The sequence below is a fragment of the Agelaius tricolor genome, unplaced genomic scaffold (genome assembly GCF_023055355.1).
Source record: "Agelaius tricolor isolate 1412-34295 unplaced genomic scaffold, bAgeTri1.0.p SCAF_5, whole genome shotgun sequence".
NCBI classification, from domain to species: Eukaryota; Metazoa; Chordata; class Aves; order Passeriformes; family Icteridae; genus Agelaius; species Agelaius tricolor.
This window is the reverse complement of record NW_027269265.1, coordinates 14,927,902-14,943,264: the sequence shown is the minus strand read 5'-3', so window position 1 is coordinate 14,943,264 and position 15,363 is coordinate 14,927,902. Positions and strand designations below refer to the sequence as shown.

At 42.4% G+C, this 15,363-nt stretch overlaps 1 protein-coding gene across 3 annotated transcripts in view; it reads right to left on the bottom strand.

The window, feature by feature from the left end:
- SYNE3 (spectrin repeat containing nuclear envelope family member 3) overlaps nt 1-15,363 on the bottom strand; it is a 75,917-nt gene that overhangs the window by 36,290 nt on the left and 24,264 nt on the right. For all 3 annotated transcript variants that reach the window (XM_071426548.1, XM_071426549.1, XM_071426547.1), the window contains exons 2-4: nt 6,820-6,977; nt 3,713-3,885; nt 2,984-3,293 (exon numbers count right to left, since the gene is read on the bottom strand). In XM_071426548.1, coding sequence (XP_071282649.1) covers nt 2,984-3,293; nt 3,713-3,885; nt 6,820-6,977 — 641 coding nt within the window. The remainder of the gene's footprint in view (nt 1-2,983; nt 3,294-3,712; nt 3,886-6,819; nt 6,978-15,363) is intronic.

The following is a 15,363-nucleotide window of genomic DNA, read 5'->3' as shown; positions in this document are numbered from 1 at the left end:
GATCTGGACAGACTGTGCTAGTTGTCACACAAAAAGCTTAGAAAAGGCTGGCTGAGCCTTCCTCCCACAAGAGTTAAGCAGGAAAACTTTCCAATGATGAAAAATAAGGTATCACCTGCTCCTGTTAGGTTAGCTGCTTGGGGAGCAGCACAGTGGGAAATTCAACATCCATATTCATTAGGCTATCATGAGGAGACATGCCCAGCCCTGTGTACTCAAGGAAGGTGGACAGAGGCTTAGGAAGCCCTGTCCCCTAAGCTCCCTTCACAGTCAGGGAAGGCAAATAAGCCCCCTCTGGAAGGCAATCTAGAGCACATAGAGGAAGTTCCTACTTTAAATCCCTCTGTAGTGTCTCAAGGAGAGAACAGAAAGCTCCTGTAGCCCTTCCTGGCACTTTTAGTCTTACCCTTGGGGTACCTTTGCAAACTATTGTAAGTATCTAGGTTTCACTTAACAGAGACAACACAGACTGAAATGAATCTGATGTGCTCAGAAGTATTTAATATATTTCCTAAATATCAACTTCCCATATATCAAAACTTTTCTTAGCATCTTCAATCATCATTTATGCTGAAACATACAACCATTTACATCTGCATATTTTTAATTTCATGGGCAAGGGAAAGCATGTAGGAAATGGCTGCCACATCTAACAATATTCCTATCAATGTAATTAAAAGATATGCTTTAAAAATTTGGGAATGTTAAAGACACATGTTAGCATGAAGAAAAAAAAAAAAACCTCCCACCATTTGCTCATACCAAAGAAGCAATATCACAGGCAAACCATTTAAGAAACACTGTCCAAGAGCCTGCCTTCTGATAGAGCTGGACAACTGCACAGGGTCTAAAAATGCCCTTCAAGCACCAGAGTAACAAACACCAGCGAGCTCCTGTGCTCACGCATTCAGCTGGCATCTGCAAGTCACATTTAGTCTGGCCTCTCATCATGTGAGGAGCCAGAACAACTTACAAATCCCCTTACAACTCCTGTGTCTCTTCCATTCATTCATTCATTCATTCCTGCCCACTGCAAGAGGTGGCAAGATTTCCCTAACAAGTGTTATGCTTTCCAACACAATTCCCAAGGTGCCTGTCACTTTGGCATTAGATAATAAACTCCTCATTTACTTCAGTTGCGAAATCCAAGGCTTTCCAACTCCCTTCTTTGTTCCATACCTCCTGAAAGAGAGATTTCTTAGCTGGATTCTCTCAATCCATCCTTCTACGAAATGTGGTATTTATAACCAATGCCAAAGAAAAGCTTTTTCTCGAGTCTCAGTTGGCTGGAAACATAAAGACATATTTTGTCTAACTAGTATGAGCCACTTCCTGATCTCATTTACACCAGCACATATCCAAGTCGGTTAGAGAAATCACACCATGTAAAATCAGTCTCACAAAGGTCACATCCTGGCTTTGAGTATTCAAATTACTTATCTAAAAGAACAGCTTTATTAAAATAACTAATGACTGTCTCCAGCTTCAAAACCAAAGACATTTTTGGTGAGGAGGGAGTGAATGATAATTTTAAATGGCAATCTAGACAGACAACACCTGAATTCCCAGGAACCTTCTTATTTGAATACCCAGATGCCTTGTAATCAAGGGATCTACCTTTAAAAATAAATAATCAGTGTTATGGCCCAAGTCTGCTGGTGGTTTCTCTGTGGCAGCTGCAGCTATAGAATTTCCAAACATACTCTAGATTTTGGAGAGACATGAGCAGTAGCTGTTTATTTATGGCTAAAAAATATCTGAACTACATGCTCACAAAAGATGCCAGCTTAGGGGTTTTTTGTCCCTTTTGGGGCTTGGGGTATTTTACTTCAAAAGAGAAAATGTATCTATGAGGCAAGCAGGGCAATGGAACAAGCATCTGAATGTTGTTGTTCCTCCAGTGTGATCTGAAGTTAACTTTGTACAACGGCATCCAGGGAGGGAAAGCATCCATCACTGTCAGGCTCCTGTTCTGGACTGGTGTGTAGGTGTGGGAATTAATAGAAGGCAGCATTATAACAGAGGCAGATAGCAGAACCAATGTAATGAAAATTACTTCTATTTGCACCAGGTAATTCCAGCCTATGAAATTCTGGAATGAACAAAAACTAGGTTTTAATTTCTATAAGTTTGGTATAGATGTGTCTATATATATATGTATTTAAAATACCCCTTCAAGTATTTCTATTGATTTGATTAGTAAGAAATTGAATTCTTCTGCCTATTCACAGATGTCTGCCCCTCAGCCATATCACATGGTCTAATCCTGTCATTATTTGAGTTTTAGAAGTGAAAAGTACAAGCATTTTCTGAAATCTCTACGCAAAAACAGGGTGAAAGGAAATCACTAGTATTAAAAGATGAAGCAGGATATCTTACACTAGCCTATCTGACAACTGTTCAAGCTGGAAGATTAGTATTGGGCAAGAATTAGTATCTTTGTGCATGAAAATCTTTCAGATAGTGGAAGTGGCCACTGAGCAAAGTGTTGGGCCAGAGCTGACTCCCACCCTCTGTGTTTCCCAGTTCTGCAGGCAGGGAGGGCAGTTCTGGGTCTCAACTAATCCTACTTCCTCCAGCAAGGCTGTGTCCATGTAATATTCCCTGGCTCCTGGCATGGGTACTCTGCATCTGGTTATACATGAACCACTAATGTGCTGAAAGATGAGGAACAATTCAAACTTTATACAGAGATGACCTAAAGCAATATTCACTAGGTCACAGCAAGCAGCCTGCAGTTACTTTACAGCAACACACTATAAAGCACCATGTAAGAGCATCCCAATTAACATGACCCCAGGAGAACAGCTCATCTTGGGACCTGACAATTGTTTCAAACAGTCCATTGACTGAAAGCACAGGGATCCTCAGCTCTGCTTCCTTTTGCATCCCTACCAGGTAAACCCCATCACTCAAGGGGCAAGTAGCATACAGCACTATAGATGGGAGGAATTTGAACACCTCCCACTCTTTATAAGTGTACCTGAGCTTCTTGCCTGATTCCTTCATATTCCACTCTCATTTTCTTCTGAGCATCCTCATCAACGCTGGGGTCACCTATCCTGCTGAACAATGAAGCAGCTTCCTCCAGCAGCCTTTCCAGCAGGACTGACTGATTTAGGACATCATTCTGCAAAACCTGAGCGTGGCTCAGCTGCCACTGCTTCTCCTTTAAGCCAAGCTGTAACTCAATGTCAGGCTCCAAGGTGACCCTCATGTTGTGAATCCATGTGTAAAACTCATTCTGGGCTTTCAGGTACTCGCTCCAGTGCAGCCAGACCCACTCAATGCGGCTGTTGGGGAGAGAGGAGAGAGGAGTTAGATGAAATGATGATGGGAGCAGTGGAGACCAACAATTTCAAAAGGCCTTCAAAGCAGTGCACAAGGTTCTCAGCAGTTTTAACTTGCTCTGACTTCTCAGGGTTTGGATTCACTTCCCAGGTCCTCTCTGCTTTGGGGAGGAAATATTCTGTACAAGGTCCTGACCAAACTCATCATTGCAGACCATGGGGTGGGTGGGCCAGGTCGTGAAGGCAGAGCACTGAGGTTTCACTGATCCTTTCTCCCCACACAGTCCCCAAAATGCTCATGGGACCGGGATTAGCAGGGAATTGCTATCTACAATCCAGGGAGCAGAGAGAAGCAGGAAGCACTTTATGAAAGCACTGGAGGAAACAGCTGCCTCAACACAGCCAAGATGTGTTTGTCTTACCTGTGACAATGAGTGATGTATATGGCTGTCTCTTCCCACAAGGCTTTAATGTCTTTCAGTTTAGAGAGTACCTCATGCTTCTTCTCCTCACTGATGCTGCGAAGAGCAGCATCTGCCTTCACAAGAATCAAGTCCATTTTCAAGCTGCCTTCTGGTTCCAGGGCACGTATTTTCTGTGAGAAAAACAAATTATACTGAAAGCATGGAAAGAAAACAAGGATAATTGATGAAATGTTAACTTTGTTTTTACCCAGGAATCATGAACTCATAGAATCATTTAGGTTGGAAAGACCCTCACAATCACCGAGTCCAGTTGTTAACACGACACTACCATAGGATGGAAACATTTCTCTACGGCACAGACAATTAACTCTTCCCACCTAACTCCCTGCTGCAGTTTCTCCTGAAAGGAAAATAATGTTTATTCTTAAACATCATAAAGAACTGAATCTAATTGAATACCACACAGCAGTTGAAAAACATTTAAGTTAGCTAAAAAAACAGACCATCCTCTATGAAATGGCTGTGGTTGTGTTTCCATTGCTGTTATAAGGTTACAGCACTGTGTTGCCACAGGCCAGCTGCTCTTCCACACCTGCCAAAGCACAAAGAGGCAACCTCCACAGGCTACACTGCAACCTCTCCATTTTAAGCTATACTATAAGAAATCATGAAGCATATTAAAAAGGCTTTCTAGTGCAAATAAAGGTTGGTTTAGAAAAGAAGCCAAGAGAAACTAGTGGAATTTTCTGCCTGCTACCAAATTTTGCTTCAACCCTAAATTGCTAAGTTATGAATTGGTGAAAATGTGTATCTTACACAAATAGGAATGCCAGGAACTGAAAGTGGAGTCATCTAATTTTAAGTATCCAGAGATGGAAAAATCAGCACAAGTTCTGTATAATTTAACAGATTAATCATCCCCCAATTCAGATGTCAACTTTCAACATTACTTTATCCAAACTTCTGATACTATCAAATTAGCTTTTCTTGCTGCTCTTCCATAAACTCCTGGCAAACTGAAGACTTTCCAGTTTGAAGAAAAAGGCTTCTACAATGAAAACACCAAGGTTTCCAAAATCAGCAATTACTTTTGTTAAAAATTAGGCCTATGGGATTTGATTATGTCAGTTATTGCAAAGGTGAGACAAGTAAAAGGCCTTTGGATCTCCAGCCCCACATTCTGGGAAAAGCAAAGCCTGTTCTTTTGGCATGTAGGCAGCACACCTGCCTGTGATGTATCAACAGTTGTTTGCAGAAATTATTTACTAAGAAAGGTGTGATTAACACAATCCAGGGAAGCAGGGCAAAGGGCAGGGCAAAACAAGAAAATACAAGCCACAGCTATCATCCAACAGGTAAAGTGTAAGACTAAAGCTGTATACTAAGCCTGATATTTTCCAACAATTAGAAGCAAACAATAGCTAGAGAGAAAGCAGTGGCTGTACAGTAATTTTTCTTTTTCAAATCTGTTTTTTACATGACTTGTCTCATTGGCTGACATTTTCATTAACAAATTAACAGAAAATAAACCACAGGAAGGAAGCATGAAAAAAATCTGGCAAGCCAGGTGCAAAAAAAGAACTGAAAACCAAACAGTGGATTTGAACACAGCCAATAGGTGAAGCAGTGAGCACATCATGAGGACATCTGAGCTGGAGACAGAAGCCAGGCCCAGAAGGGAGGCAAGATGAAGGAACAGGACAGGGTTAAGGTACACACAGGAAGAAAGAACTTGTCAATCTTTAGAATGATGAATCTCCAAAGTGTGAGTTGAAAGAATTTCTTAATATGACTTTTTGCATGTTACAGACCTCCTATAAAGCCCACAGAAGTAAACAGGCTTCAGCAGTTCAGGCCATATCACATCACCACAAATCTTTAGACCCTATAACTTGTTATCTCTGCCATGAATGTTCCCCCTTCGCCAAACTGCCACTCTTCCACTCGAGTTCCTGTGTCTCTTGTGTGTTTGTTGAGACTGTACACATTATAGCTTTCCAGACAAAAGAAAAGGGTGAAAATAATTTAAGGTTAGAAAAATAAAACTACAGACCAAGACAAAATGCTTCAGATTTTTATGACTGACATGCAAGTCTAGCCACCCTCCATCACTCCATGAACAGTCTCTGTATTATGCCACAGGCAAGATCCATCCTCCAATAAACCACAGTTAAGGAAAAAGGCTGAAGACATCACTGTAAACTACCTCATCATCCATGTAAGCCTGCAACTTTTTTGTTACACTTCAGAAGAGGGAGACCAAATATAAGTAGACACACAAAAGGAGAGGCTTTGGGGTAAGCAACAATGGGAAAGATCTTGCCATTTAAATTAAAGAACAGATTACTTGGAATTACAGGTAATAAAAGTATAAAAATAGTTTAAATGTTAGTCATAGAAAGATCACCACTCCCTCCAATGGTACAAATGGGACAAACAGGAGTGTTTCCTTCTCTGACATTACAAGACCTAGATAACATCTAATGAAACTGAAGTTAATGAATGTGAAATCATTGTAAGAGAGCAGGCACAATCTGCAACAGGATCTCGCTGAGAAGAGTTATAAAACAGATTAAGTAAAACCAGGAAAAACAAAGAGAACTTTTACCTTTTCATTGAACAGATCATAAAGGGGATCTGTAAACCCTGTTATCATCAGGGTTATGGAAAAGGACAAAGGAATTACTCTAAAACAGCCCATTACCAGGACACTGCAATCTTTTTCTATCAGTGCCAGAGTCCTGGAGGGGGTGGAACACTATGATCTGATTCTTTTATACTACATGCTGGTTGTCTGCAAATTACTATGGTAATTGCAAGCAGCAACCAAATTGTTCCAGGCTTGAGGAGAGTGTAAACATTTTAACCTGCCAAACCTGCTGCTAGTGTTCCAAATCAATATGAAAATCTTGGAAGCCAGCGACAGCAAATTGCCATCCTCTTTTTCTACATCTGTAAACAATTTGCAAATAGAAAATTTAAAAGAATACTGATGTGAACCCATCCACACAGGCCCAATGCTCCAACAAGCAGGGGCAGCTGACGGTATCCTGATGGAAAACTCCTGAGTGAGAGCCACCTCTGAATCCCATTGCCTTCCCTACCTCAGTCTCTCTCAGTCTGGCTTCCAGGGCAGATCGAGGTCCTTTGGTGTTGTCATTGATCCTCAGTCTCTCTTGGATGGCCTTCATCCAAGCTTCTGCATTCTCCACGCTGCTGTCAAATTCATCCTGGAGCTGCTGAGTCATCGCATTTGAGGAAGCTGAAAGGACAGGAAACAGGGAGGTAAGCAGGTTTTGGGTAAGATCTGAGCAGGAATGAAAGGCAATCCAAAGGAGAAAGGGAGAGAAGCTAATGATGTTGTGGCTTTCCTTTTTGAACAGTAATACCAAAAGCTGCAGCAGGATCGCTGTTCAGTTGAGCACAGAGAACATATCCACAGTGCAGCTTTCCCAAATGAAAATACACCAGGAAACAAAAAGAAGGTGGAGAACTGTGGGAGGATCCTTTACAATAAACAGACTTAATTCAAAGCTTTTAAATGAGATTAATTTGGTGTTTGTGTGTATTCCAGATTAGCTACACCAAACACAAACACCTTCTGTTTCTTCCCAGAGCCATGTCAGTGTAAAACTCTTCCAATGCCCTTCCAGGCTCATGTACTGAGCACCTGACACCAGAGTAATGAAGTACTTTGGCACATGCTTAACTTAGAGGTGTATAAACTGCTGTTGTAGAGGTGTTAAAGCTGCTGAGAACAGGATCAGCTGCTTAGACTCTCAGTTAACTTCTGCTGAGACCATGCAGAGGTTACCTGAATGCACATGCAGTGAGTCTGGGATACACAGGCAATGGGAACTGGCCAGCAACTTCCAAGACAAACCACAAACAAGACTTTGCAGGGGATTATCAGCCCTGGTGGATGTCTTCTTTTGCCATTTCTTTTATTCCATACCAGGCTCCAAGCTTTTAATTTTGCTCTCCCTCTCTCCTGCTGCCCATTCCCAATCAGCAGGAACGTGTGATGCTTGGTTGCTCTGTTGATGTCTCTGTTTAGAGCACAAGCTCTCCACTGCCCAGACAGGCTCCTTTGTGCCTGTACAACAGAGCAGAACCATCCTAGGCTCACCCCTAGGACTGCTGGACTAAACTCCACTAATAAGGATGAGCCATAACAGAGCACCCTGTAGGTCAGCTCCACTGAAGTGAACAGAATGAGAGCCACTGCCTTTCAATGGGTTTGGATCCCATCCTACAACTACTGCCAGCCAAGCAGCCAGTGTTTTGTGGAAAATAAAATATTCTTCCTCTTCGTTATTCATCATTGAAAGAGTTTTTCAGGACAAAGTTTGAGACTTAATTACTGAGCCCAAGTTTGTTGTGCAGAATTCAGTTCCACAGAGCTCCTCAGCTTCCATGAAACAATTCATGTGGAAGAAGTGCTCAGTGTGAGAGGCAGAGCATGGCTCCTGGTGAAGCTGGGCCAATGGTGCTTTGCAACCACCATAGCTCTCAGCAGCTCAGTCTTTGCAAGAGAGAGCCATCATCTGCTCAAGCAGAAAGCTCCCTACCATCCTGCCAATGTTCCTCTCCATGAGGTAAAAGGATTCATGCAATACTAGGTCCTTCCGGCAGCTCCCAGTCAGTTTTCTTCTACATTGGACCAGAGAAAAGAAAATGTCAGCATTCACAACAGTCTGATCTGTTGCTTCCTGGCTGTCAGCAGGCTTTCTACTCAACAGGTCCCAGAACAGAACAAAAGAACTGCAGAGCAGCTACTACACCACCCATGGGGAGAGCTGGAGCAGAGGATGGGGTCAGAGCTCCTGTGCAGACCAGCAGAGTTGCATTTTCATGAAAGATGGAATTCCTCCCTAAGTGAGACCTGTCAGACAGGACAGAATCTAAGGCTGTAGCTCTCAGAACCTGAGAGTAGCTTTAGAAAGAGTGACCTCACCTTGAGAAGTTTTTAAAAATAAAACAGGATGTACTGGATTTAGCGAGGGTGGTGTGGCATGGGGCAGCTACTCCCTCTCTCCAATATAAAAAACATGACAGGATATTTAATTAAAGCTAAAATCATTGACTTACATCACAACAGTGCTAAAGAGGAAGCCAGCTAATGGAGTAATGTTATTTTCAGTGGATTGCTAGATAGCTGTGTCTTTCTCCAACTATGACTGGTTCAGAACTGACATTTCTGAACTACAATAATCCAGTTCTTGGAAAAGAGCACACATCTCATCACAGCTGAAAAACCAACTCATTTTCACATGAACATTTCTCACTATATCTGGCAGTTGTAGAGGGACTGTTCTCTAAAACTCCCCTAGTTACATACATACATACATACATTTCTAGGCAAACAGTTTCTGAATGCTGAAGTATGAGCTGTGGTGGTTCCAAATTATGCTATTGTGAAACAAAAACTCACAGGGCATTTGCTGGATAGACCCTGACGAGAAGTGGCATTCATTTCTAGGAGAGGTTTCTATTCCTGGCAACATCCATATCATATTTAAAACTGGCTTCGGTACTCCAGTCATGGAGTAGCCAATACAGAACATAATGTTATCCTAGTCCTATTTTTTACATAAAGTTGAGGGCAATCTAACATGGTTAAGAAGCAGTGGAAAACCTGTTGTCATCCAACAGGAAGAAAACCCCACTCACACTCTGCCCTCACGCTGCTGCTCTCTGAACACAAGGAATTTCTGTCAAAACCTCACAGTAACACAGCCTCCCCCAACCCACACACAGTCAATCCACGTAAGCAGTCAACACAGGAAACCACAAAAAAAGTTATTTCAGTATTAAGAGCACCAGCTTGCAAAGGAAGAGAAACACTTTGCTACTCCAACTACAGGCAATAAAATATCATTGATTGATTTTGACCAATCAATTCCTGTATCTAGTACCACAAAGATGACTAAATTTAGCACAGACTCAATGCCCATGTGGATTTCATAGTGGTTACAACCTGCAATATCTGACATGGGTTTGGGCTGCCTTTTGAGACCTCCTGTCCTCCCTCTGTGCAGGGCAGCCAGATGCTGGCTGAAGCTATCAGCTACAGTGCCTGACTTTTGCTCTGGAACCCTTCCCAAGCACTAACAGCATGGTTTATATCTGCAAGGTAAAAGTATGATTTCTGACTTACTCTCTGCTTGGGAGGAAGAACAACTGCTGTCTATTTGAGATATGGCAAGATCTGTAACTTCTCTGCAAGTTCTTCTAAAGCTGGGACTAATGATTAGTGGATAAAAGTTAACCATTCAAGAGCATTCACCCCATTTCTCTTGCATCATTGGAACTAAAAGATTGAGCAATACTTCTGGAGATGAAATTAAGCAATAGTTCTGGACCCTGGTCAGCACAAAAAGGACAAAGGAGACACAGTGGCTCCTGGAACAGAGCTAAGCTGTGGAGCTGGGCAAAGCCATCATTCACACACCAGCCTGTAACAGCAGCAGACCATTAGGGCCACCTGTACAGTGGTACAACACCCCCTGTCCCAGGCTCAGCCTCTGGGACCCACTGTGCCATGGAAAGTCTTCCCTTAATCACCAGTGAGATCCTCTGAGCAATTTGTACAAAACTGTTTTTCTCACAGTTATTTTCAAACACATCCAGCTGTTTAAAACCTCTTTCCATTTAATGCCACTTGAATCAGTGTATTAATTCATACTGGGGAAAGCACATTTACACTGTAGAAATCACTTGGCATCTCAATACATGTTACTAAATGAGGGCAATAACTGTGTGTAAGAAATTCTGGCATAGAAAATGAGATGCTGAGCAAAACCAAGGTTTATTTGTCCAGATGCAGGAACAGTTTCTTGGCAGAGGTAATGAAGAAGTGTATTTCAGGGTGTTAAACAGAACTGACCCAGGACAGCTCCTGCAGCACCTCCACAGGTTACAAAAAGCACATTTTAGGAACAGGAAAATGTAAGGCAGATTACCTGCAGAAACCTGTAGTTGACCTTCTCCCACAACACTACTCTTCTTGCTTTCCCTGAATCACCCCTGTGACCCCCAGAACACCTCTTGGCAGTGTCTGGGTGGCACACCACATTTCAGTGCCACAGAGGGGCGATGCCTCAGCCCTTGCCCAACCCTGCCAGATCCACTGCACACCCACAGCACAACCAGGGCTTGCTCTGCTTTGTCTGAGGCTGTTCCATAGCTGCACCTTTGGAGGAGGGAAAGGTGAACACCTGACACAGCCCACCCTTGTCTCAAGTCAGCATCACTCCTCTCCCCTCTCTCACCCAAGCACAAAACCATTTAGCAAGGAGGGAAGTCAGAGTACTCCTACCACCTCTCCCCAAAATCCTGGAGAAGGAAGGGGCAGCTGGAAGGATGCTGGGGGGCACACACACTGTACCCCCAGCTCTCCCACAGGCTGAACACCACAGCATGAATTAGTGAGATCCAAAGCAACAGCAAGCTGGGTTTTGCTTTTAAAATCTGCTCCAGCTGGGCTGGGCTGGGCTGAAGAGATGCAGAGGCAGCTTTGTTTCAGCTTCTTGGAATCATCTTGCTGAAGGAGCAGATAAATGAAGTAGCTGACTGCCCTGCCTCATAGCCCTGGGAGCCAGGGACATCTCTGGGTTTCCACTGCAGACCCTGACACAGACACAGGCAGAGGTCACCCCTCATGTGACCCATGTGGCACTCACTGGGCAATTTCTCTGAGCAGTTCTTAAGTACAGCCACTGCAGGAGCAATGCCAGTGCATCTGATAACTCTTCTGGGACAATGGCAAGACTTATTTAATATTTGTAATACACTACTGAGAGCTTTTGAAGTTATTTTGCAAGTTTTAGGATTGTCCTATTATTTTGCAATATTTCCTAATCAACTATTTTCTCTCTGCCAGTCACACTGGGGGTTCCATCTTTTTGTTGTTTTTTTTTTTTAATTTAAATCTCTTAAAGCATTTCTTACAACCACTCCCATTTTACACATTCTTTTAAGCCCTACATTTATAGAACACAGGCTTTAAAATTGTTTCAATATGTCTTGGATTCTTATATTCATGTACTACTTGACTGGTTTCCAGAACCCAGTTCTTAAAAAAATAAAAGTACAAAAATGCTCCAGGAAAATTCAAACCACTCACCATTAGGGAGACTATTTTCCAATTATTGAAATACTTCAAACTTTTCATAACCCTTTTCATTTGGTTCTGGGATTGAATGTGGAAAAAAAAAGCCCACTGAACTGTATCAAATTTTAGACAAATGTATGAGTGTGGAAGCAATTTTGGTTCTGGGAATTGTATCTGGGATAATTTAGTAACTTTTCAGCTTCCCTAGATACTATAAAGGGAGCTCTGAGGAGGCACAGAGCTGGGAGCTCTGTCTGCTTCAGACTGGAGCAGAGGTCAGGACCTGGCACAGACCACAGAGCATTGACCACAGCCTTTCCAAAGTTGAATATTCTTGGTCTACTCCAGGAGGAGCTGCTGTGAATTTTGAATGCAGCCAGCCTTACCAGCTTTCCTGAAAGCCTCCAGGACAGCAGCTGCACCCATGCAGAGCCCAGCTAACCTGCCTGAGTAGGTGCAGAAGCTCTCAAGGTTTCAAATAAAAGGTGCAGTTATTTCCAGCATAATCTTTGAGAGGCTCAAAACATAATCCTATCACTTTGGTCATCTTGCAACACAGCCCTCTCCTGTGTTACTGGTAGTGAATGTTTATGACAGTCAGCAATTGTTTGTCCTAATTAACAAGCTAGACTGTGAATAGGGGGGTTTTTGGAATAAACACATCCATATCCTCATTACAAGCATCCCCTTCATCCATGGAATGCAACACTCTGAGTACAGACAGCACTCACCCATATCATAGCCTCTTCCTCTCCCTTACAAAACAATCCACAGGAAACCTATGGCTAATGCACGGCATTCTGCCACAACACAGTCACACCTGACAATATTCTCTTTGTTACCAAAACCTGAAAAGCAGAGACATGTTCTGTGTAGGTTAACTCTCAGAAAGTGCCTGATTTTTTTTCAGCCATTAGCTTAAAAACTGATTTCAGACTATGGTGAGAGCCAGTACAAGTGGGATATCTTTTTTTTTCCTAAGATTGCTGGGAAAAATATATAATTCCCAGGTCTAATAAGTAATTTTCTTAAAAAAAAAAGGGATTGAAATTTAAAAATAGTTTTATACTTGAATGGAATCATAGCATACACGTAAGGCATTTGAGTCCTGGGGCCATCTTCCCTTCCAGGGAATGATAATCAATAGATCTGCTCACAGCATTTTTATTTCAATCTTCAAGTCATTTGCAAGTTAAAATAGTAAGTGAGGACTCTTAATTACAAGTCTCTCCCCATTCCATACATTTCACACACAAACTTCTGCATTTCCAGGTCACTCTAGGAGACAGGTTGGTCTTCCATGATTCCATTAGATAAGTAAAATGAAGGGTTTAATTCTGGTCTACAACTTTTTTTTTACCATCAAGGAGACAGAGCATCTGCATTAGACAGCTGTCTGGTTTAGATTTTGCTTTTCTATCCCCACATTATTGAGTTATAAACAGTCTTTAGAGCGTTTATTCAGTCAGCCCTCCTGGAAAGTAAGGCTATCCTATCCCTTTTACAGATAACAATTTGGGTTCAAAGACACTTTGTTTCTTGCCTCTGAGCAATAAGGAAATACTTGAAAGGACAAGAACAAAGTCGAAGATTCTGTTAATAAATGCTGCAGAGGGTGATTTTCAGCCTCTTCTAATCTGTACCACTTCAAGTGTCTGCTGAGAAGCAGATACCTTTTTAGTGACTTTAAACTTAATGACAAGAGCCTTAATTTTCCTAGTTACCATTCACAGACACTTTAGTCTGGGAAATCACAGGTTTAACACCTCTGCTCTACAACTTCAGGAAGGATTCTTCAGGTCCAGGGAATCTGATGGGGAGATTACCCAGGAGATATCTGTGGGTTTACCAGCAATCTGCATCTTGAGCAGCTGGGGACAAGTTCTCGAGTAGATTTGGTTTCAACTTTTGTCAACTCCCCGAGTTTTACCATCAGTCAGCCAACAAAAATGCCCTGCAAGCCAACAGCATTAGTTTCACAGTCTCTGGAGACTAGAATTTATGTATTCAATTATCTCCCACTTGTCCTCCACAGGACTGTATGATTCCTCAGTACTGGGCACCAGTCTCAGCACTGATATACTGATAATAAACCCCTGTGGTATCTGCTCCTTGCCAGAGATCAGTGAACAATCCAGAGTGAATAATATACCTGATAAATCATTTCTCTTTTGCTGATCATATTATTGTGTACAGACAACCTCATTTTCTTAGAGGTGTGGTTATCTCTATTTGCCAAATATACTTTGCAAATTAGTTTTGCTCTGCAGACTATTCCCAAGTAACTCTTCCAGGCAATCCTTCATACCCCAGCTGTGCTGCTTAGCTTTGGTTTGGCATCATGACCCTAATGAGAAATTGCCCATCTTCCCTGGCTAGCTGGGAACAGCTCTCCCTGTTTGAGTGCAGTTTGTCACACGGCAGCTCCCAAGGGCCAGTGCCACAATCAGGACTCCAGAGTGTTAAGCCACATAGGACCAGTGAGCTGTCACAGCACCCTGGCTGAACAGAAGCGCCCTACAGTTAAAAGGATAATACCTCTGTCCCAAAGAGATTACAGAGGACAAGTTGGAAGGGGTTTGGCAATGAAAGAAGGTGTCAGTGTGTACTTAGGGACATGGAGTGATGGAGGGAAGAAAAGGCTGTCACAGCCTTCAGCTGCATTGCCGCTGCTCTGTGCAAGCTGCAGTGCTTCCACCCCCCATGCCCCTCACCCTGGAAGCAGAGATACTCAGAAAGAGACCATCAAACCCAGCTGGAGCATGTGGCCTCAGCAGAGGCTGGACCTCACACCAGGAAAGGGGAATCACTGCACTGACCCACAGGCTGTGGTGGGACACCCTGGGTAGGAGCCCTGTGATTCCATAGCCAGTCGGTGTGAGAGAGAGGCACTTCCAGGCAAGGAGCCATACCAGAGGTGGGATAATTCACCTTCTTCAGGAATCCTCTGTTCTGAAGTGGTCCACAGTTGTAATATGAATGCTCAGGGCAGCAGGATGTCAATCTGTCTGCAAGTCTGTATTCTTTCCTATTACGCATCACTGTTTCCACATTTGGATCTGGGGGGGTTTTAAACATGCAATTTTTTCCCCTTACAGTGTTAAAATATTTTTTTACTATCATTTGACTATTTCACCTCTGAGTGTGTAACTTGGAGCAATAAGCACACGGCTTTTAAACTCATAAATATTTAGAGTCAAGTATGTACCAGAAATATTTCTTAGAAACTTGCAAGTATTTTGCAAGAATGCTCTAAGGGCACAGGTCTTTTGTCCTATTTAGAACAGCTGAAGGACTAACTCTCCAAACCAGATTTCTCAGATATATCTTTCAAAACATTATCAGTTCAGTTATGCTAATGATATATTTATACAGTGAAAGTGAGACTTATGGAATTGGAAAAAAAGTAGCAAGTAGGACAATATAATTTTAGATACTAAAGCTGTTGATTAAGAGTTATTTTCTTGGGATCAAAGCATATGGTTATGGAAAAATTAGCAGATTTTAACTTGCATGGAACAGAAAGATCCAT